At 39.4% G+C, this 24,693-nt stretch overlaps 1 protein-coding gene across 2 annotated transcripts in view; it reads left to right on the top strand.

Moving 5' to 3' along the window:
- VPS13B (vacuolar protein sorting 13 homolog B) overlaps positions 1-24,693 on the top strand; it is a 772,631-nt gene that overhangs the window by 704,128 nt on the left and 43,810 nt on the right. For both annotated transcript variants that reach the window (XM_040260994.1, XM_040260993.1), the window contains exons 44-54: positions 1,587-1,742; positions 9,891-10,154; positions 10,828-10,911; positions 11,089-11,264; positions 11,686-11,856; positions 12,549-12,750; positions 13,866-14,054; positions 17,303-17,449; positions 19,424-19,707; positions 23,341-23,468; positions 23,669-23,868. In XM_040260994.1, the coding sequence (XP_040116928.1) occupies positions 1,587-1,742; positions 9,891-10,154; positions 10,828-10,911; positions 11,089-11,264; positions 11,686-11,856; positions 12,549-12,750; positions 13,866-14,054; positions 17,303-17,449; positions 19,424-19,707; positions 23,341-23,468; positions 23,669-23,868 (2,001 nt within the window). The remainder of the gene's footprint in view (positions 1-1,586; positions 1,743-9,890; positions 10,155-10,827; positions 10,912-11,088; positions 11,265-11,685; positions 11,857-12,548; positions 12,751-13,865; positions 14,055-17,302; positions 17,450-19,423; positions 19,708-23,340; positions 23,469-23,668; positions 23,869-24,693) is intronic.

Here is a 24,693-nt window from a genome sequence, read left to right as displayed (position 1 = left end):
AACTAATATTTAAACATCAAAGATACTCTGGTACTTTTATGTTGAAGACTGTATATAAAACCAAATTTTCCCTAAAGGTATTTTATTTGCTGTCCAGGATTTTTTTTATTTTTTTATTCTTTTGCTGTTAGACTTCTTTTTTTAGAAATCATCTGACTGGTAGCCTTTTGATTTCACAAGATCACTGGCAGTTGTATGGAGGAAGAACTGAGTGGGGCCATATTAAAAGCAGGGAGATGAGTTACGAGATTTTTTTTTAAGTATTTTAAGATATTTAAAAACAAAACAAAAAATATCTCTCTGAATTTTCCACCAAATGTTACATTATGATGAACAGTGACCTTGGGAAATTTTCAAGTTTAAGCACTTTATAAGGGTTCCTCTTAATGTTTAAACTAAAAAAAAATAATGTTGCTATCAAAAGACTTCATTATTATGGCAGTTCTCATGAAGTCCTTAATGTACTTAAGAGCCCACTGTGATAGCTCTTATATAATATTTTCAAAGTTTTATTTATTCTGTTAATTGGAAAATGTTTCATGTGATTAACCTTTGGTTAGCTCTTTTAAACATTATGTATGATATGAAGGGAAATGTTGTTTGTATATTATCTAAACCTTCTTCCTAAAATGTCAGTGTTATTTCTGTATGGCATCATTGACTCAATGGGCATAAGTCTGAGCAAACTCTGGGAGATAGTGAAGGACGGAGAAGCCTCCATGCTGCAGTCCATGGGGTCGCAAAGCGTTGGACACGACTTAGTTACTGAACAAGAACATTGTTTATTTTCATTTAAACATGTATCCTAAAGAAACAGTCATTGTTTTGGAATACTTTTTCAGTTAGTGGACTTAAGTTCGGAATACTTAATTGCAGTTAATAGGTAGCAATCGAAATAGAAAGTATTTGATGTCCATGAAAGAAATCTAAGTATTACGAAAAGTGGCAATACTATGTGAATAAACGTGAATGTGGATCAGGGACTTAACTGGTAAAAATTACAATAAATACATACTAAGAAAGGGACTAGAACAGACATTCAAAATGTTAAAGGTATTTCTAATATGATATATGTGATCTCATAAGGAGGATGAATATATTAAATGAATTGCATTCTCAAATTGCTGTTTTGTTCTTTATCAAAAGGAAAAATAAAGAATGGCAATTTAGGGTCAAAAATAATGCTACAAACCAAATTTAGCTTTAATTACTGTCTAGCCAGAGGAAGGAATAAACTATCAGCCAAGACCATGATTCTTTGATCTCACGTTTCAGCCTTCTTGTCCTCCAGATGAATGAAATAGTCTTCCCTCAAATGTTCAACAGGCCCTTTTACCATTTGATAGGACAATTATTTTTAAGAAGGTTTAAAATGTGATCTGGAAAACTGCATTGACTCTATGTGGCATATTTGCTATTCTTAGCCTGGTTGAATAAGCTGGAAGTGGATGAATAATGCAGGTTAGAAAGAAAACAGATGCTAAGTATTACAAATAGGAAGGTTTTCCAGCAATGAGACTTTCATTTTAGGACTAGATTTTTGTTGGCACTTTTGGCAATATGACGATTATTGTTTCTCTCTCCAGCTGTTGCACATCTGTATTGAAGGTTGGGGCAATTGGCGTTGGTCAGAGCCCTTCAGTGTGGATCATGCAGGGACATTTATTAGGACTATTCAGTACAAGGGTCGAACTGCTTCACTTATCATCAAGGCTCAGCGAGTCAGTGGCGTGCAAAAACAGGTAAGTTCTTGTGTGTCCATGGCCCAGACGACTCTGAATCATTGGGTGTTATAATGGAAGGGAAACTTAAAGAGATGCAGATAATAATCGTAAAGAAAATCACAGAGCTCTTCCTAGCTGTGCCTGCTCCAGCCATGCGCATGCACACTCACTAAGTTTTTGTTGTTGATCCTGATGATGCTGATGGCTTGTACCCTTGTCCCAGGTCTTTTACAAGAGCTGCTAACGAGCAGTAAAATTTACTGATTTTCATTTCACCTCTTCTTCCTGTCACCACCTACCTTCTGGTGGAGGTGCTAATGAGCTGTGAAATGGCCAAAGGGTCTTTATTGAGAAGGAAAAGAAGCCAAGGATGGTGGGGACTCTGGATAATCCAGCAGTGGATAACCAGGAGTTGATTCTCAGGCATGCAAGAGTAACCTACAAGAAAGTGTCAAGGTTCTTTCCCATGGCAGAGTGGGCCTGGGTCTCCAGCAAGCGTTCTTTTCCTAGGAGTTAATATTAACTGCAGTAAAAATCCACTGCAGTCTAACTCTTGGCTTATAAAACCTCAGCTCTCAGCACATATTTTTACGTATTTTATAAAACTTCCTTTTGGCTGTTTTTGAAGTTCTAAGACTGCAAACGGGGGGAGAAAAGTATCTGACACTTTTTTGTGTTCTTAAGATGTGAAAATGTGGTTTTTAAAAGATGTTTTTCAAGCATGGAGCACATGACAAGAGTAGAAAGAAAAAAAGGAAGTATTAAAATCTGAAAACTGGCTTCACTGCACACATAATAACTGGATTTGTCATAAGAGTTTTAACATATACATCTGCATCTGGATTGTAACAATCTATCCAAAGCTTATGTGAACTGAAGACGTGATAGACACAGCACCAGTCCCTGGAAAAGGAAAAAGGGAGCTTTCCGTATCGAACACCTGGGGCCCCTTCACTGCTGTGTGCCCAGGGGGCAAGCAGGAGGCAACTGGTAAGGTGAACAGTAGGACCCGTACCATGTGCATTCTTGGTCTGCACCTAATCAGGGAGCTGAACTTCGTGCTTTCATTATTGAGAGCAACAAGTGAGAAGAGTACGGTAGCAGCAGGGTCTCAGAAAAAAAGCATGGAAGAGTGTTCCCCGTCAACTGACCATTCCCCCAAGTACTTGTTGATTGTCTCCTGTAGAACAGGGTAAAATGGAAGACTTGAAGTATGTGACACAGCCTTTGCTCTCACAGTGTAAATTTATATAAATCTATGTAAACCCAACAATGTGTATGGCTGACAGTAAGTGTGAAGGGAATTTAGAGGTTTCACTAAGAAGATTTGACCTGAACTAGGCTTTACAAAGCATGTCAAATTGAGATTAAGAGAGGGCATTCCCACTCAACAGTATAGGATAAACAAAGATACAAATACGGGACAAATGGATCTTACTCAAGGACTCAGGAGACCAGCATGGCTAGAGTGGGCCTTGAGCTGGAAAGTCTTAAAAACAAGAATCGTTTCTCCCATCTGCCCTCAGAGCTTGCTTTCATGGACGTGCTCTCAACAAACATCTGCCCAGCACCCACTGGTTTTCTGATTCCGTCACTCACGCTCTCTCAAGAATGCCTGGTCTGCCTTCCCATTAACCGGCGTGCCTGAGAAATGGTCATACAGCATTTGTTGGATACTCTGAACGACGAGAGGCTCATTCTCTCACATGGCAGCTCTTGGCGTTGTCGGTCACTTCCAGCTATTAATGAAATAAATTCTTTACTAATTTTGAGCCAAGATGGTCACTTCCAGCTATTAATGAAATAAATTCTTTCCTAATTTTGAGCCAAGATCTGTTACCATTTAGCCAGTTTTTACCATTCCTCAGAACTTGAGAGGCATACACAGAAAACACGCAACTTGTTGCCTCTCCTCTATATGAAGCCTTCCAAAACCATGAGGAATTAGCATATTTCCCCTTAATTTTTCTCCATCTAGGCTAGTGGTTTTCAACTTGCATATGTGTCTGAGTCCCTTGGAGGGTTTGTTGAATGAAGCACAGGTTGCTGGATTCCCACCCCTAGAGTTCCAGGTTCAGTAGTTCTTGGGTATAGCATGAGAATTTGTATTTCTAACAGGTTCTCAGATGCTTTGACTACCATAGCTCTGGTCTGAAGTTTTCCAGTTCGTTCAGCTCTGTGTTCAGAGTTCAGGGGACATTTACCAATCAGTGAGTGGCAGGGTCCTTCTGTGGAGAAATGTTTTAAAGGTACGTCCTAGTGATTAAAATCACAGGCACCCTTGCTAGCTGCTGTTTACCATTGTGAATCACTTTTCTCATCTGTAAAATGGGAATAATAATAGTGCCTTCCTCGTGAAGTAGGTGTGAGAATTAAAGAAGTTTGTATATGTATAGTGCTTACACTAGTGCCTGGCCCACTGTCATAACCCAATGAACTTCAGTTATTATTACAATAATGAAATATTTCCAGGCATGAGCAACACTCATGTGTTTTTGTGTTACTACATATAGACACCTCATTCTTCCATAGATATTACTTTCAAGAACTGATATTAAATTTCAGGATAAATTAGAATATACACTGTACTTGAGTAGATACTATTGCAACAGTATATACCATAAGTCAAAAAAATTTGTCATGAAAAATACATTTTTTAATTCTCACAAAATTTTACCTACCTTTTTTCTGATTGTAAAAGATCTCTCAGCCCTTGTACTTATTACCTATATGACCTCAAGCAAATTTAACTGTTTTATGCTTCATATTCCTTTTATAATAGAAAACACCCAATAAATACTAGTTTACACTGTTATTTTTATGTTAACTATTATAAAATATATCTAGAAACACAGAAAAGCCTCATGAAGAAAATTAAACTTACTCATAAATCTACCAACCAAAAAATATATTCTATTATTACTTTGGTATATTTTTTTCTACTTTGAAACAACTCGAAGTCTGACTGTGTGTGTTTAGTCGCTCTCAGTTGTGTCCGACTCTTTGCAACCCTGTAGACTGTAGTCCACCAGATTCCTCTGTCCACGGGGATTCTCCAGGCAAGAATACTGGAGTGGGTTGCCATGCCCGCCTTCAGGGGATCTTCCCAACCCACGGATTGAACCCAGGTCCTCACGCATTGCAGGCAGATTCCTTACCATCTGAGTGAAATTGAACTGTAATCACAATTTTCCAACTTGTTTCTTCTTCTAACTTTATGTAATGTTTATTTTCTCCTGTTATTTAAAATTCCTGAAGTTATCCCTTTAATGGTTGCCTAGTCATTTGCCATGTGGTATATCGAAACACACCTAGACATTTCCTTGTTGTTGAACATTCAGTTAATGTCCAGTTGGTCACTGTAATAGATCCTACAATAAATATCTTTTGTATAAATATATGTCCACATTTCTGTATCTGTCCTTAAAATAATTGCTATAAAATTTAAATTACCTGCCCAAAGGATATGAATATTTTTGTAATGCTTGATACATATTTCCAAATTAAAAAGATGTACTTTATTTCTTAGACAAAATTCACTGTTTTGACTTACCAGAGTCTTATTGCTACTACGCTAATCTTTTAAATAACTAAATATATATTTTTCCTAAAACATCTGCCGACTTCATGAGTTTTTCAAACTGTTAGCATTTTTTAAACCTTAAATATTTAAGAAGGGTTCAAATCAGAACTAAAAAAATTTTCCATGCATTGAGAGTTTAAGGAATTCTTTTAATCACTCTCTGTTAATGCCAAATATAGATTTTAAGGCATCTGGTGCCAAATCATATTTCAGGACTTTTCCAAATGTTATTTGTACTGTTAAATGTTAATAATCCTTTTCTGGGTGTTGGGGGGAGAATGCCTTTCACACTTTTCTCTGCTTCTACCCATTTATAATAAATACTCTTAAAAAAAAAAAAAGGTCAAGTCTAGCCAAACAGAAAAGGGATATGTGGAAAGAAATAATGGAAGCATAAAGCCCTCACATGGCATTTACCTTTTTGAGAAGAAGTGTCTTCTTCTCCCACATTAACTGGGAAAATCTATTTTACATTCCCACTATCATGGGAGGCCTTCCACACATAACTTACTTTGAGTTTTAACATTTCTTATCACCATCATATGAGACTGTGCTCTATATTAGAGCCATTTTTAAAAACTCGGCAGAGCAGGGAAAAGTGAAACACAAAAACAGCCATTCGTTAGCCTAAAATTGAAGCAAATGGAAAGCGGTTTATACTGAACCTGGGTAATACGAGGTTCAGCAGACCACATGGCAACCTCAGACATAACACTGCATGTATCCGAGTTGTAAAAAACCTTCCCAGTCAGTGTTTTTCAGCGTTTCTTCTCTTTCTCTCTCTCTCTCCCCACTTCTCTGTCTGTCTGTCCCTGTCTCTCTCTGTCTGTTCCTGTCTGTCTGTCTCTCTGTCTGCCCCCTCTCCCCTCCACACCCCACCCCCCAACACACACAAAGTATTACTTCCTTTTAAATTGGATTTTTTTTCCCCTGTGGTCAGGGTAGATTAACTAACATTCAGATTAGCTCTAGTTAAAGTACAGCAGAGACACAGGATTCCACAGGCGGCCAGGTTAGGAAGGAAGGTAGGAGCCAAGCTTCCAGAAGAGCGTGGTGGGCTCCTGCCTCCCTCACGTCTTGGCTTCTTTCCTTCTATCCCACCTGGGCCTGGAAAGTTACAAGAAACCGCAGCTGCCTAATTACCACACCCCATTTGGGGAGGTGAGTGTGTGCAGCTCCCTGATGTACCCTAACCATGTACCATGCCTCTGAACAGTGGAGAATTGGCTAAAGCTTGTTGGAACAATGACGTTTAGTTGCCTGTACCCTGCCTTTCCTAGACCCTTCTCATTTCTCCAATTCAATAAAAATTGACCACACATAACATTTCCCAGGAACTTTGTATATTATACAACTACTCATGTACACATATTTGCTTCTATGTTTTCCATCTCTTCATTGAGGAGAGCTTTACAGCTCTAAAAATTTTAATGTACATATATGTATATATATTTGTATCTTTATACATACACTTTTAATCATGGTTAAGATATCATTTTCCCGTGCATCTGGTGCTCTGGAATTATTCTTTTAATATTGCTATTCTTCTTGGCACTGATCTAATAAGAGTTCAGAAACCTGCTAAGTAAAATCATATGTAGAAATCTTCAATACACATCTTTGTGGCTTTGGAGAAAAAGGGGAAGTGGTGCAAAACCTGGAAATGTGTACTAAGGAGAAACCCTACATTAAAAAAATTAAGTAGCTGTCTTCAACTGATAAATTAATCTTGAAATTCTAACCATAATTTTCAAAATACCAGCACTGTAAGTGTTGCCACTTTGAAGGAACGCAGGCATGGCTGCCGCTGAACCCTGCGAGGGAGCAGCCATGTAGAGCACAGTTCCAAGGCGCAGCCATTTTGGATTTCCTTTCATCTTAGTGGCCTTTCCTCCCTGGCCACTTTTAAGGATTTTCTTTTTATCAAATTTGAAGCCTATTTAACAGGCTTTTTGGTTGAAAATGAAACTATAAAAACCCACCAAGAGGATCTTTGTCTTTAGACAAAGTGAGTCCCAGATGGTTGCAGAGATTCTGTGGTTTCTGTGAGAGACAGCCAAATTCTCTCCTAAATCTCATGGGGCCCAAAGGTTCTGAAGCAAGAGCACTGAACACACATTGCCAGGCCCGGACACATCCAGAAGAGGAACAGAGTTAACTACCGCCTCAGTGTTTCCACATGTTTATTCAAAATTAGGCAATGCTGTGGCATCATAAGGCTTATCATAAGTGTCTAGTAACCCCTACATGTGCTACAGTAAATCTTGTGTGCTGATTTAGGACTCATAGTTCAGTTGACTTGGGTGTGTTTTGTTATTATGAAAATATTGTTTTAAAAGATTATAATGGCCAGAGTATCTAGGGAGGATATAACAGTTGAGCATAGCCTGGTTTTTGCAGACGTGTTCCTTCTAAAGAAGATTCTAAGGAATAGACTGTTGGAAAATAAATGTTCAAGAAATTGCTAAACCTCACTATTCAAGTAATGCAAGTTGAAGCAACAATGACTTTAATTTTTGGTCTATCAATCTAGCAGATTTGTCTGGGATAAATAATAGTTCATAAATAATTGTTAATATATTTATAAGTAAGAGGTTTTTTTTAAGTGGTGGTTACAAAGTGCTCCTAATGACATAGGAAAATGTATCAATTAGGATGCTTTCACCATGCCATTACAAAAATAGGCTTTTTAATCTTCATAGCAAATTAATGAAGCAGATACTATTGTTCCTATTTTAAGGCAGGTTCAGTGTTGAGTAGTTAATGAGGCGCTCAGTACTCCATCTGCTTCTCTGCTGTCCTCTTGAGTTTGCCTTCCTGGCCTCAAGATAGCTGCAAAATCTATATCCTCTCCTAGTATCTTCCATGGCAGAAAAAAGGGAGGGTTTTCTCTTCTCAAATTGTCTCCCTTATTATCAAAGAGTAAAATCTTTCCCAGAAACTTTTAGCAGCCTTCCTTTTTGTATTATTTGCCAAAACAGCCCCATGTTCACCACTAATCATTGGCAGTGGGGGAATGGAGTTACCAGGATTAGCATGTACCAACTGTGATACAGCCTTTAGAGGTCTTGAGAGGTGTTCACCTTCCCTGAGGACTGGGCTGCTTTTTGAGGCCTAAACCAAATCAGTGATTCTGACAGCAAAAGAAATGGAAAGACTAACAAAGAAAAAGAAGTTATTTGGAATGGAACCACTGGTTTCTGCTATAATACATTGCCTTATGATGAGCAACCTTTATTCTCTTTATATTGTTTCTGTTTTCTTAATAGGTAGGTATTGATTTTATGAGATACAGACTATCATGGTAGTGATCAACACAGACTCTGGACCAGACAGTCGGGGTAACATCAGGCCAATTATTGAACATTTCTCTGCCTCTGTTTTTTCCTTGTTAATGTGAGGACTCATTATAGCACCTGTTTTATGTAGTTGTTTTGAAAATAAGAGGTAATTTGTGAAAATACTTATTAGGTTCTCCAAAAAGGAAAAAAAACAGGACAAATAGGGTGTGTCTTTGTGTTTGTGTCTGTACACACGCATATACTTGTATGTATGTATATACATACACACACAGAGAAGGGGAAAGAGAGGTTTACTATAAGCTGGCTCACATGATTATGGAGGCTGAGAAGTCCTAAGATTCGCAGTCTGCAGGTTGGAAGACCAGAAGAGCTGATGTGTAGTTCTAGTCTGAAAGCCAGCAGGCTAACATACCAAGAAGAGCTGATGTTTCAGTTGTTTCCAAAGGCTGGAACAGACCAGTGTCCAGCTCAAGCATGAGGCAGGAAGAGTTGCCTCCTCACCCAGGCTCTCCGTTCTTTCAGGTCTTCAGCTGCTAGAATGAGGCCCACCAGTTAGGGAGAGCAATCTGCTTTAGAACGTCTACCAATTCGAATATTAATCTCATCTAGAAACACCTTCACACACATACACCCAGTGTAATGTGTGGCCAAAATATCTGTGTACCCCATGGCCCATTCAAGTTGACACATAAAATTAGACCTTAGAGCTAGATCATATCCTTAGACCTTTAAATATGGCATATATGTATTACTTATATATTTTGTAACCTGGAAAAATATTACAAATAAGGAAAACTGTATCTGAAAGTCCTGTCTTCCTCAACCATGGTGAAAACTCATATTACACAGGGATTTGCTTTCTAAAAGTATTTACTGCATCAGTTTCCAGCAAAAGAGATATTAATATTTCTTAATGCCTTCCCTGAACTATATGCTTAACTGGATGAAAAGTTAAATAATTCTCAGGATTAATGGATAATTCTGTGTGTTTTATAAAGATAAATGCTTCTACACTATAGGAAAAATGTGAATAAGATAAAATATAATTCAGCATATGATTTAAAAGTTGTTTGTATTATCAGTTTATATAGAGATCTTGTATTGCATAAGAGTGCAATTTATCACACTCTTTATTAAGATACTTGCTTTATTGTGGGTGGTCTGAAACCAAACCTGTAATATCTCCCAAGTTTGCTTTATTTCCAGTTCATGGAGTCTGAATTGATGGAAGTCTTATTGATTGAGCAGTTGATTGATTGATTTTTGTTTGTTTGTTTTTAGATTATCATCTGTGGAAGACAGATCATTTGTAGTTACTTGTCTCAAAGCATAGAGTTAAAAGTGGTTCAGCATTACATTGGTCAAGATGGACAAGCTGTGGTTCGAGAACATTTTGACTGCCTCACAGCCAAACAGAAATTGCCTTCATACATACTAGAAAACAGCGAACTGACTGAGTTGTGTGTGAGGGCCAAGGGAGATGAAGACTGGTCGAGAGACGTGTGCCTGGAATCCAAGGCCCCTGAGTATAGCGTCGTCATTCAGGTGTGAGAAGTAGCACAGTCCAGAACAGAGCAACTTTAAAATTTTAAAGTTCTCATTATGCTCTTCACCCAGTGTAGCACTTAGTTTATTAGTAAATGATAGGTACAGAAGAGGGGAGGCCTGAAATAATATGCAAAGACTTTGAATATTACTTCTCAAACTTTTTCCTCCCCATCCCACGACAACACATTTGTATCAGTTCCAGTAGTTCCTGTAGCCAAGACTCTACCCTTCCAGATGGAGATGAGTTATATCTTGAAAAAGATTCTGATGCTCTAGGGCTTTGAAGGGATGGGAGGGAAAAAAGCATGTCCTCCCCGCTTAAGAAGCTTTATGATGACCTGCTACTTTTTTTATCTCTTTCTCAATCTCCACCATCATCACTTTCATTCCCACGAAGCACAAATCTCTCTTTCGGTCTCCCACTCACTATCAGTCACTCCACATACAAATCCCTTCATCTTTATGGAAATAATTGGCCCCATTGACTCACTGCACGATAACTTTATGCCATAGTGAAGTCTGTTTTTGCTTAGGTATTCTTTTTTTTAATGGCTTTTTTCAATAACTTTAAATTTTTTATCATTCAAACTGATATTATATCTACGCCTTATTTTGATTAATTAGTAAACTGTTCATTGTTTAATAGAACTCTTTTCTCTCTCATGTGCAGGTGCCATCTTCAAACAGTTCCATTATTTATGTCTGGTGCACAGTTTTGACTTTAGAACCCAGCTCTCAAGTGCAGCAGCGAATGGTGAGTGCTTTCAGATCCTAAAATATGGCATACGACTTTGACCTTTCCTGTTCTGAAATAAATTAAGGTCAGAGTGACCCAGGGAAGAGATTTATTACAAGTTTGTCTCAGCATCAAACAGCTGGAATACTGCAACAAAGCAAATATGAAAGTTGTTCTGTCCTTTTATTTTTATAGATTGTGTTCAGCCCTCTTTTTATCATGAGGAGTCATCTTCCAGACCCCATTATCATACATTTGGAGAAGAGGAGTCTGGGATTGAGTGAAACACAAATTATTCCAGGAGAAGGACAGGAAAAACCACTGCAAAACATAGAACCTGACCTTGTACATCACCTAACATTTCAAGCAAGGTACTGGGAAAATCCTTAACTTTTTCCTCAAATTCAGAAGAAAAAGTACCTTGTCCTGTCAAGGGGGGCAAGAAAGGATGGAGTTTTTTGTGTGATTTCTTATGAGAATGTTATTTTTAAATTGCCTTGCCTAGTGTTCTCCTGTTCTCTTCTGTAGTTGAAGATAAAATTCAGCCGCATTCAAAATGAAAAAGAGGGATGATCAGAAAATCTAATTGACAACATAATTTCTGTAGAGGAACAAGAGAGCTCCACCCAAGCACTGGGGAGGAAAGTCCCAGATCATTCCCCAAACTGTTTCATCATCCCTAAAGCACCAAAAATTGACTTGCTCTCAAAAAAAAAAAAAACAAAAACAAAAACACACATTGGTTTATAATACATCTGATAATCATTCTTGTTTTTCCTTTCCATTTCCTAGAGAAGAGGATGACCCTTCACACTGTGCTGTTCCCATCTCAACATCCCTCATTAAGCAGATAGCCACTAAGATACACCCCGGAGGCACAGCCACTCAGATCCTTGATGAGTTCTATGGGCCAGAGAAGTTCCTTCAACCCACATGGCCCTATAATAAAAAGGACTCTGACAGGTAAGAGGCTTCCCTGATAGCTCAGTTGGTAAAGAATCTGCCTGCAATGCAGGAGACCATGGTTTGATTCCTGGGTCAGGAAGATCCCCTGGAGAAGGAATAGGCTACCCACTCCAGTATTCTTGGGCTTCTCTTGTGGCTCAGCTGGTAAAGAATCTGCCTGCAATGCAGGAGACCTGGGTTCAGTCCCTGGGTTGGGAAGATCCCCTGGAGAAGGGAAATGCTACCCACTCCAGTATTCTGGCCTGGAGAATGCCATGAACTGTATAGTCCATGGGGTCACAAAAGAGTCGGACATGACTAAACAACTTTCATTTAAACTTTTCACTTTCGGACAGGTAATGTTCTCCAGCACTGTTTTTCTATGAACATTTCTCAATATTAAATGAATGAACGTTCACAAAAATGTTAGATTCCCCAGAAAACATTTTAAAAAAGAAGATGTTTGCATGTATCTGTCACATTCTGACCTTTTATCTCCTAGTAGATGTATTCTGTAAATTGCTTCATTCTTAATCTAGAACATAATTCCATGAAAAGTTTCTTCCTCCTGGATGCAAATTTGGCATTGCATGACTCTGATGTGAAGAGGTACCATAGGAGCATTGTGTGTCTGGAATTCTTAAACACATTTCCTGAGTCCTGAAGTCTTCATGTTTCATTGAGTCTGTTGGATGTGGTATTTGGCACAGGAATGAGCAACTGAGCCAGTGGGACAGCCCAATGCGAGTGAAGCTGTCAGCCTGGAAGCCATATGTGAGGACCTTATTGATAGAATTGCTACCCTGGGCCCTGCTTATCAATCAGTCCAAGTGGGACCTCTGGCTGTTTGAGGGAGAGAAGATTGTTCTACAGGTTCCTGCTGGCAAAATTATTATCCCTCCTAATTTTCAGGTACTATAACTCTTTTTTTAAACTAGTAGGAATTCTTTTCTTTCAACAACCATCTTTTATTCTGAGGTTACATTTATGTTCTTAACAGACTCAATCAGTTGTGGAAAACTGTCCTCCTAGATGCATATGTAAGGGGTATGGAATGTTCTTTGATATTAAAAGACATCTCAGATGTCTTTTTTTTCCCCACCCATCAGCAGTATTCACGCTTGAGTTATCATTAAATTCGATAACTTGTACTAGTTGCATTCTCATTTCCATTCCTCAACAGGATGTTTGACAAGTATTAGGACTGGTCTACTCAGGATATGTTAAGAAAATAGAGCTGTATGCTGTGCTAAGCTACCCTCTAGATGTTTTTGTAGTTTTTATAGAAACTCTCATAGATTTGCAAGATGAATAAGAAGATTTCTAAACAGGTATTTTTGTCAGGCCCCTTTTCCTTTATAAGTGGACTTGCCTGTCCATAATCTTGGATGCCCACCTGTTATTGATAACAACATAGAATCATTACTAACAAGGGGGAAAAAAATCTGGTTGTAAAACTGAACTTCATAGGAAGATTTTATATTTCATCACAAGAGAACTTTCTTGATAAGGCTAGCCCAGTTCCAAGAAAGCATATAAATCTGTAAGAGAATAGGGTACATGGAATTCCTAAATAAAATGTTTTTCTGATATGGAACAATTTGAGAAGTCCTTTTCTTTTAGCTCCAGTTTATAAACATCTTTATTCAATTGCATTTTTCTTTTTAAAAAAAAAATAATCATATGATGTTACCTTATGGAATTGGAATGTTGACCTGCATGTACCTAATATTGCATATTATTCTTTTATCAAATAAAATGAAACCTTCAGTTTCTAAGCCTTTGGTATTTATAGGGTAGTCCCAGTTTGGGTTGATGTTTTTTCCCTCCTTCCATAAATACAAATTCCACTGTGATTCAAAGAAGGCATTGGGAAGTGAAATAAAAGGTATGTTGCCATTACTAAAAAAAAAGTAAAAAGGATGTGGTTGCCTAGGTAGACCTATAATAGAAAAAATTCCTATGAATTGAGGTAAAAATATCAAAGTTAAGAAAACTGTTTTATAATTGAGGCATTATTTTTCCAGGAAGCTTTTCAAATTGGAATATACTGGGCAAATACGAACACTGTGCACAAGTCAGTAGCCATTAAACTGGCCCACAACCTGACCTCTCCAAAGTGGAAAGATGGAGGCAATGGCGAAGTTGTGTCTTTGGATGAAGAAGGGTTTGTTCATGCTGAAATAAGACTTGGTGCTTTCCCAGGACATCAGAAGGTAGGGTCAAAGCCTCTCAAAGTCTGCTTGGCTCTTGGCTGGGACAGGGAGTAGTAGGGGGTCAGGGTGGAGCTGGGAATAACATGCCATCCCCTCAACTTGTTTAAAATGAGCCTTCCCTTTTCTTTTCTAATCCCTTTTTAGTGTTATATGTTCCAAACAGTTTATAATGCAACACATGATTTCTTAGACCTTTCTGTTTTACACGGTTTTTTTTTTCTTTCCTTTACCAGTGATAAAAGCTGTGTCACATAATTTATCCAATAACCACTCTATTTCAGAACACTCAGCAGTCACTTGATTTATCGTATGTGGAGGGAAAAAAGAACTTATTCCAAAATATCCACAAATTGTACTTGGCCTCCTCATTTTAGAGCAGGAAGTAGAGTTGCTAACATTCTGGGTTTTGAGTGAAAGGACAGAGGCTCCTGCAAGAAAGGTTATATTCTTGGAAAGGGTATCCTGAGTCAAAGGATGTAGGTTGATCTGATTCTCCCATAGAACCAACGTTTTAAGAGGGAGTTGATTATTTACATATATATATATATATGTAAAGATGCTAATGCTGGAAAAGACTGAAGGCAAAAGGCAAAGGGAGAGGTAGAGGATGAGATGGTTAGATAGCATCACTGGCTCAATGGACCTGAACTTAAGCAAACTCCGGGAGATAGTAGAGGACAGAGGAGCCTGATGTGCTGCAGTCCATGGAGTCACAAAGAGTCAAAAATGATTTAGTGACTGTACAACAGCAGTTTATTTATTTTTGGATGTCCTAGGTGTTCACTGTGGCAAGCTGGGGCTGCCCTCTAGTTGTGCAGGGCTGCTCACTGTGGTGGCTTCCCTTGTTGAGGAGCACGGGTTCCAGGGTGCTCAGGCTTCAGCAGTTGCAGCACATGGCTCAGTAGTTGCGGCTCCCCACCTCTGGAGCACAGGCTCAACAGTTAGGCACAAGCCTAGTTGCTCCGAGGCATGCGGGATCTTCCCAGACCAGAGATCAAACCAGCGTGTCTTGCATTGGCAGACAGATTCTTTACCACTGAGCCACCAGAAAAGCTCTGGGAGTCGTGTTCTTGAACAGGGATCTGGTACCCATGTTTATGAAGATAAACGCCAAAAAAAGATACATAAATCAGTTATTTAAATATAAGTGGTGTGTGCTTTCAATATGAATCTTTTCTAAGTAGTATATGAAGGCCAGTTAAGCTGAATAATAGACTAATGAATCACATTAAACTGCAGCACCATAGTGTACCATCTAGAAATCTCGTGCTGTGCTTAATGGTATCTTCATCAATGTGGCTGTCCCAAGTCAGAAAAGGAAAGGGCACTCCATCAGAGTTGTGTAATTCAGAGTGCTCTTTCTCTGAGAAGTCAGATTTTGACAGGCATCTTTGAAGAGCCTCTTAAAAAAGGTTAGGGTCATTTGGTGACTTCTTAAAAATAAATTTCTCTGATACAGAGAAGTTGATCTTCAGTATTCAAGGCTGGTATCCATTTCCTCAAAGTTGTCTGGGCAACATATGTTTATCCTCTGCTGGCCAGAATTCTGTAACATGGGTGTGAATGGCAAAGGGCTGTAAGCGTGAATCACCCGAAATTGAATAGCTGTAAGTTGAGAACTACCATCAAAACCTGGAAAGTTATGATTCACAAACACCCAGTACCTCCAGCACCTCACAAAGTGGCCACATAAATACAGATAAATGTTCGTGAATGAATGAATGAATGAGCTGTTGGAAAATGTAATATCATTATATCTCTTTTTTATTCAGTAGTGATTCTCAAGCTTTTTAGTCTTTGGACCCCTTTATACTCTTATAAATACTGAGGACCTCCAAAACACTTTTGTTTGTGTGGATTATATCTATTTGATTTTTGTCAAATTAGAAATTAAAATATAAATTTTAAGCATGAGAATTCACAAATAAACATTTCTTTAGCCATAAGAATGATGACATCATCCTATGATGACATATCTGTGATGATGTCATAGAACCTCTGGAAAACTCCACTGTGTGCTTATGTGAAACAGTGAAAAAGACAAATGGCATCTTAGTATTATTTTTAAATTAGTTTTGACCTTGGGGCCTCCTGAAAGGTCAAAGACCACACCCCAAAGTGTTCCCAAGACCATACTTGGAGAACATTACCACTTACTAGATGGATATCTTTAAGCAAGTAATGTCTTCTCTGAGCATTGGTTCCTCATACAATGTGGTGGGAGACAGTGAGATGAGACACACAGTGGCTAAGGGCAGCACCAGGGAACCAGTCTACATGGCTTCTAATTCCAACCCCTAGACCCTCTTTATCTTTGTGACTTGGGGCAAGTTGCTTACCTTTGTGTCTCATTCTTTCTCTTCTGTAAAATGAGAATAATCGTAGCTACCCCATAGAGGTGTAGTAAGGATTCTGTGAGTTAATATGCATAAAATACTTTAAACAGGAGCCCAAGAATGCAGTATATAAGGGAGTTGTTACTGTTTGCTTCATCGTTGTCCTCATCATTAAAGTGCTCCAAACTCCCCTTGGCCCTTGTACACACTCAGTGAGATAGCGGCTAGCATGGGCGTGAGACAGGGAATACTGGACTGAGTGCTTTAGTGGCATCTGACTAGTGGCATCTGTTTATGTGTAAGTGCTTTTTATAAATAAATATTTTGTGAGGAGATAGGTTAAATAACTTGAAAACAAGTCTCTGTCACTCTAAGGCAGAGGTAACCGGTGTGCTAAAGCACCCTATTGCAGAGTAGTGATCCCTTCTAGTGACCAAGACAATTTTGAGACTGAAAGGGAACTCTACTAAATACTCTGGAACAAAAGATAAAATTGATACTATCCTGGGCAAACCGGTAGATAACATGACCTTTTAGAAATATTATCATGATAGTGTGTACCATCGAGATATCTAGACAGTACTTCATACATAGTTTAATGTGATTCCTTACTCTATTATTTTAACTGGCGTCCATATACTACTTAGAAAAGACTCATGTTGAAAAGCACATACCACTTATATTTAGTTAAATAACTGATTTAAGTATGTTTTTTTGCATTTATCTTCATAAACATGGGTACCAGATCCCTGTAATTCACTCTGAATTGCACTACTCTGATGAAATACCCCTTCTTTTTCTGACTTGGGACAGCCAAAATGACGAAGTGGCCACATAAATATATATTAAAAAAGAAGTTTTTATGTACCATATGATATTTAAAGAATTACTCTTCCCTCAATTGTTCTGCAGTTGTGCCAGTTCTGCGTTTCCTCCATGGTACAGCAAGGCATACAGATTATTCAGATTGAAGATAAGACTACAGTAATCAATAACACACCATATCAGATATTTTATAAGCCACAGTTAACTGTCACCAAACCTCACTCTGGAAAGGAGGTAAGCCATGAATTTTTTTAATTTATAAGTTTTCTTAAATCAGTAATGGTAAGGATCAACTTTTTTTTTTAACCCAGAACAGAGCAAAATCTAACACCAAATATAGGTGAAGGATCCATTTCTTTGTACTTTCATTAAAACTGGTGTCATGATGAGCGCTTCCAAGGTCATTAACAAGGAGACAGGCTCCCAAGCAGCAGATCCGGACGCCCTGGCGGCTTCAGGCTGCCAGCACATCTGCCAGCGCTCCTAACGCCCTGGCGGGAAGCTGGCCTCAGGGCTGGCGGCGAGGCTACAGAAAAGAACATCTGCCTCGCAGAGAAGCTGTGTGTGCAGAAGGCTTAGCCCCAACAGAGCCCCAGATCTGGGAGCACTGGGCTCTGTCCAGGAGGAGAGGAAATGTGAAAATGTACCAGCTCGTTTATGTTAACATCTCTGTGGCAGAATATGCAGAAAATGAATCCAAGAAGGATTTTTTTTTCTTTTTACTCTATGCTTTATACAGTTCAGATGAACAGTTTTATTTTAAGAGAGTAGGAGATATTTTAAAAGGATTTACAAACAGAATATGCTAAGTGGTATGCTATTGTTTTATGCTGTTGAAACCATCACGCAGAAAAGTATTATTTTTCTTTACTTTCATCCTCATTTATTGTTAGCCCGTACTTGCGGCTCCTAAAAATTACATTAGAACAATACACTAGGATGAAAGTCTAACTCTTCTAAGCCTGCAGTGCATTATAGGATTTATAAAAATGGCAGATTAATAGAATTTCATCTTGGTTCATTGAAGTATTGATTTAAAATACGTAGGTGACCAGAAGCCCCATGTTGGGAAATAGAGGTCAACAGTAATTGCATGGTAGGTGAGGATTTGAGGAAAAAAACCAGCGTGTGCCCTGAAAATTTTCCCAGTTCTCCCCACCCTAGGGGCTTCCCAAAGCACTGGATCAGTGCCCTCCACACTGGCACTGCCTCATCTGAAAAGCGGCATAATTTTGCATTCCTTGCAGGGTCTGGGTGAAGGTTCAGTGAGATAATCTGAGAAAAAAAAGTCCAGGCACTCAGTAAAAGAGAGTTGCTGGCAGCTATCTCCACACCAGCATCCCAGTGGGCTCCTCTTGAGAAGGGGTGGGCCCTCATCCTTTCTGCAGCTGAGGGGGCCCCATTTTTCAGCTCTGACCCAGCTTCGGGCAGGTATGGGAATTGTTTGAGACAGGGTCATCCCTCCCCTCTCACGGAGACGGTCTGGAACAGTGGGAGACACAGCAGAGAGGAAAGGAGGCAGCCTGGCTCCCGGCCAGGCTCTGCCACACACTTCACACACTGGCTCTGTGATGCCACACGCCATCAGCCGCTCTCTGGGAAACAGCTTCCTCAGCTGTGAACAGCAAGCTTCAGATAAATTATCCCTCCAGGTCCTCTGTAAGTCCTAAGTCCTGAGACTCTCTCATGTGCCAGAAAGCATGTGGAACTCCAGTTGAGGGAAGGAGGTCAGGGTCTCCTACTCCTTCAGGATGAGCCTTCGGAAACATCTGTCATCCAAGTTCCCGGTTTCCCCTTATTCAACTCATTCTGATCGCTTCTGCCCATGGTCCCCCCGGGGTGCCACCCTTTCAGTCTAGCCACACCCTCTCCACAACAACTCCCTTCCCAACACACAGCATTTCTGCCCCGTGGCATCTGGCTTTTTTGCAGTACCTGGGGGAGATGGAGAACTTGGCACCCCCACCCCTTCAGATCACATCAGCTTTATCATTTTCCTTATGCCTAGAGAAGCAGACCCTGCTCTTGCTGCTTGTAATTGTCTCATTCGTGCTTCCTCATGGGAACAGGATATCTAATATTCCCATGTTCCCCCCGCCTCCTGAGAATATGTGTCATGGTTTCTTAGAAGCAGTGCTTTAGAGAAGCTTAGCTTCTGTGTCAGACTGTGTAACTGTGCTCTCTCTGCCTTGTCTTGTCTTTCTTCAGTATTTTCATGTTCCAGACAGTGCTACTTTTAGCATTTGCCCTGGTGGCGAGCAGCCTGCCGTGAGATCCAGCTCCCTTCCTTGCTGGGACCTAATGCCCGACCTCGGCCAGTCCGTGCTGGACACGTCCCTGCTGCAGAAGCAAGTCTTGCTGGCCTTTTCTCCCACCGCCGCTGCCGACAGCTCCCAGTGCTGGAGCCTGCCAGCTCTAGTTAGACAGGAGTTTCCCAGACAGAGCGTGGCAGTGCCCTTGGGGAACTACAGGGAAAATGGATTCTGTACCAGGTATTTTACATTTCTGTGAATGCTCTTCTTTGCTTCATCCATGTGCTGGGAGAGACAAGAGAATAGTTGGCAGTGCTCACCACATATAAACAACTTTTGCTTTTATTTTTCATGGCTTCTGTATTTTGCATACAACTGGACAAATGTGAGGATCACACATGGGTTGTCCCAGTGAACTACAGATGAGATTTTTCCCTTATGTGGCTTTTATTAGGGGGAAATGGTGTTTGTACCATAGAGTAGCCACAGTCTATCATAATGAAAAGATGCCCTTCTCCTATGGCTTCCTAGCCTCTGTCAGGTGATAAGAAATAAGGGGTAAAATATGAGAGAGTCAAGCTGGAAAACCTTTTTCTTTTCCCATATTTTACTTCTATTTCAAAATGGAATTTTTCTCAAGTCATTAAGAGAGATAACTTAGATAAACACAAGTCACAGAAGACTCTGTTCTGTGGTTGTTCCTGCACGCAAGTTACTCCAATTACCAATTACCAATTATGCAAATAACAACCACAGAATCAAGCCAGAGACATGTAATGGTTCGTTCATACTGGACTTTTACTTTGTGGTTGTTTGGCATGCAGTACATCCTTTCTGTAGCTGTTGGGAATAGCTTACTTATGAGATATATAAAAAAGTACAAAAGAAAGCATATTGTAACCTTATGAGAGGTACCTTTTTTGTGATTATGAATTTATAGACTAAGATTTTAGCCACCTTTTGATGTATATAGAGATTTCTAGTAGTAATATTTTAAAAGATAACTTCCTAACTCAAATTGTCCTTAATAGTTAAGGCTCTGTTCCCTACACACATCCCTTCTTTCACAACATTCACAAGCCTCCATGATTTTATAATCACTTTCCACCCCCAACTCAAGAGGAATGATTGTCCTTGTATCCTGATTGGAGAAGTATGGTAAGTTGTTGTTGTTACTAAAACAAGTTTATTGTTATCAAAGGGGAAAGAGGGGTGGGGAGGGATAAATTAGGAGGCCAGGGTTAACATATACACTTCTGTGCATAAAATAGTCAACAAGAATCTACTGTATAGCATAGGGAATTATGCTCAGTACCCTGTAATAACATATTAGGGAAAAGAATATATGTATTAAAAGAATATATATAACTGAATCACTGAGCTGTATACTTACACAGTATTGTAAATCAATTAAAAAAAATGTTTTCTAAGAGTTATTTTTAGATAATCTTAGATTCACATGCAGCTATAGGAAGTAATTCAGAGAGGTCCCCTGGATCCCTTACTCAGTTCCCCCAGTTGAAACATCTTACAAAACATCTTACAAACCTAGTATCACATCTAGGCTGTTGGTGTTGATACAGTTAGTGTATACAGCATTTCCATGGTAAGTTTCAGGAAGTATTTTGAAAGCAATGTGAACCTATGTATGGAAAACAAACATTTTTAAAACTAAAACACAAAATTTATAATAAACACTTCGAATTTATGTTTAAAATTCTAAGATTTTGTTAATTTAATGTAAATGTTTATTGTAATGTAAATGTAAATAACTATTGAGCTAGTTATTAGATTGAAAGTGACAAGTGAAAGCATTAGTCACTCAGTCATGTCTGACCCTTTGCGACCCCATGGACTGTTGCCTGCCAGGCTCCTCTGTCCATGCAATTTTCCAGGCAAGAATACTGGAGTGGGTTGTCATTTCCTTCTCCAGGGAATCTTCCCGACCCAGGGATTGAACCTGGGTCTCCTGCATTGCAGGCAGATTCTTTACCATCTGAGCCACTATGGAAGCCCAGTTATGATATTCATTCAGTCAGTCAGTCGCTCAGTCGTGTCCGACTCTTTGAGACCCCATGAATCGCAGCACACCAGGCCTCCCTGTCCATCACCAACTCCCGGAGTTTACTCAGACTCACGTCCATCGAGTCAGTGATGCCATCCAGCCATCTCATCCTCTGTCGTCCCCTTCTCCTCCTGCCCTCAATCCCTCCCAACATCCGAGTCTTTTCCAATGAGTCAACTCTTCACATGAGGTGGCCAAAGTACTGGAGTTTCAGCTTTAGCATCATTCCTTCCAAAGAAATCCCAGGGCTGATCTCCTTCAGAATGGACTGGTTGGATCTCCTTGCAGTCCAAGGGACTCTCAAGAGTCTTCTCCAACACCACAGTTCAAAAGCATCACTTCTTCAGCGCTCAGCTTTCATCACAGTCCAACTCTCACATCCATACATGACCACTGGAAAAACCTTAGCCTTGACTAGACGGACCTTTGCTGGCAAAGTAATGTCTCTGCTTTTGAATATGCTATCTAGGTTGGTCATAACTTCTCTTCCAAGGAGTAAGCGTCTTTTAATTTCATGGCTGCAAAAGTACCATATTTTAGTCCTGACTGCAGCTCTCTTGGTTATCAATAAGACATTCTCTGTGGTCAGCTTGCCTGGCTCTTCCAGAATTAGGCTGGGAGAAGATCCAAAGACTATACTGTGAAAGTGTTTATTCTCCTCTCCTCAGTCCTACAGTGCACATATGATGGTGTTATTAATGTGATTTTCCCAAATACTAATCAACAGTTTACCTTGGCATTTCAGACAAATGCAATCTTTGGGAAGAACTCACACTGGCGAACAGAATAGATAGTGAATGGGAAACTCTTTAGTGTGTTACTGACCGCTTATAATCAGTGTAAACTGAGGACCACATTTGGCAAATAATCTGATTTCTTTGATTAATTTGAACAAACAGTCCATGTAATTTAAACTTCAGAGAGATATTTTTTCCTGATTTGATATGAAATATTTTTTGATAGTCTTTCAGTCTAAATTGGAGCCTTTTCTCTGTCCATTGCAGAGAGCAGCCTATGCCCACACAGCAGTTTCTCTAAGGCCAAATAGAAAATACAGCTTTGCTCTTGATAGCCAAAATGGAGATCCTATAAAGTACGGTGATTGGTGAAAATTGACAGCAAACATACTGAACCTGCCTACCTTGAGAATTAAAAATAGCAGGTACACAGATTCTCCAGTCATCCTTCTAGAAACACATCGGCTCCTCCTTTACCAAAACTTACCAAGCGCTTTTGAGGAGGAAGGCACCCCATCTCTAGAGATTAAGACGCATGTACGTAGAGGGAAAAAGAATAGAAGGAAAAGCTAGCACAAGGATATCTGTGATTCTGTCTGAGTACTACAAGTTATGGCTTTCTCTTTAATTTTATTTTATGTTTTTAATTATTTTTATATTGGAGCATAATTGATTAACAGTGTTGTGTTAGTTTCGGGTATATAGCAAAGTGATTCAGTTATACATACATATGTAGCTATTCTTTCTCAAATTCTTTTCCCTTTTAGGTTGTTTATGGAACATTGAGCAGAGTTCCCTGTGCTATACAGTAGTTTACACATTTTTTGAATATTTTATGATAAAAAATGTTACTGCTGTCGGAAAAAAAAATTAGTAAACCTATCATTAGTGTCTGGCAGGTAATAGAGGAGCAGTTGGCCTCCATTGTCTGGAAAACATTTTCTCTGATGTGTACGAGGGAGGGTGTTACAGAGGTTCTAAATATTGCAAATCTAAATAAATATGTACCAGGAGAAAAATCATGCATTTTTTTCTAAGCTGTTTCTGTTATTTGATCTGATTCTGTTCTAGGGCAATAGCACTAACATATCAAGAATACCTTGGAGTGACTTATTTAACCCTCTCAGAAGACCCTAGTCCTCGAATAATTTTCCACAACAGATGTCCAGTGACAATACTTATAAAGGAAAATACTAAAGGTATATGTTATAGTATTGAATTTAAATAATATAAAACCTATATTATTTCTGGAGGTTTTTGACTTAGTATTTGCCTGTGATCCTTAAGTAAAAGTGAACTTATTTGAGAAGTTTCTCTTGCCACATTACATTTAATATCCCCAAGTCTTTGTCGTCAAGGCCTAAGTCTAAATGTGCCTTTTTTTTTTTTTTAATTTTAGATATTCCGAAGTTTGAGGTTTATTGCAGAAAAATTCCTCCTGAGTGCTCAATTCATCATGAGCTATATCATCAGATTTCCAGTTATCCAGACTGCAAGACCAGAGACCTCCTTCCTAGCCTCCTTTTGAGAGTGGAATTGCTGGAGGAAATGACAGCCGAGTGGAGTGATGCCATCGACATCAACAATCAGGGGACACAGGTCAGCGACCCACATGTCCTGCCAAAGGCTGGAGAAAAGGTCCCTTTTCTAAGGTTTTGGTGATTGTCTGCTTCTAAACGCTGACTGTCTTGTCTCTGTGTGAGGGCACATGTGTACCTACGTTTACACCCTCATGGGCTATAAATTCTCAAACACAAGTATGTATCCCCAAAGTATGCTGCTGCTGCTCAGTCACGTCAGGCGTGCCCGACCTCTTGGTGGCCGCATGGAAGGTAGCCCATCAGGCCCCTCTGTCCACGGGATTCTCCAGGCAAGAATACTGGAATGGGTTGTTGTGCCCTCCTCCAGGGGATCTTCCCAACCCAAGAATCCAACCTGCATCTCTTAGGCCTCCTGCATTGGCAGGCAGGTTCTTTACCACTAGCGCCACCTGGGAAGTACATCCCCAAAGTATACTATACAACTATGTATGAAAGGGGAACACTTGGTAAAACAAGCCCATCTTGGGTCTAAACCCAGGTCAAAAATGAAATAGAAGTGTTAATCTTCACGTAGAAGGTAATCCAGCTGTCCAGATTTTAAGACAATCATAATGTCAACCCTGGATTCATTACCTCATTTGAAAATATACCAATTTTGAAATATACATATTATTCCTAGCAGTACATGAAACTTTGCAAATATAAGTACAGTTTTAAAACCCTGAACAGATCAGATGTTCTGATTTGTCCCTGTCTTGCTCTAGATGTTAGAGATAATATTTTTGTTGAAAATGGCTCAGGGGCCTAGAATTCCCTTTCTGCTCTACTTAAAATTTACCATTTTTCAGTACAATTCAGTGGCAATAAATAGATTCACAGTGTT

This window comes from Oryx dammah, unplaced genomic scaffold (genome assembly GCF_014754425.2).
Source record: "Oryx dammah isolate SB20612 unplaced genomic scaffold, SCBI_Odam_1.1 HiC_scaffold_19, whole genome shotgun sequence".
NCBI lineage: Eukaryota > Metazoa > Chordata > Mammalia > Artiodactyla > Bovidae > Oryx > Oryx dammah.
The sequence above is the reverse complement of the archived record's forward strand: the minus strand, read 5'-3'. Positions and strand labels throughout refer to the sequence as shown.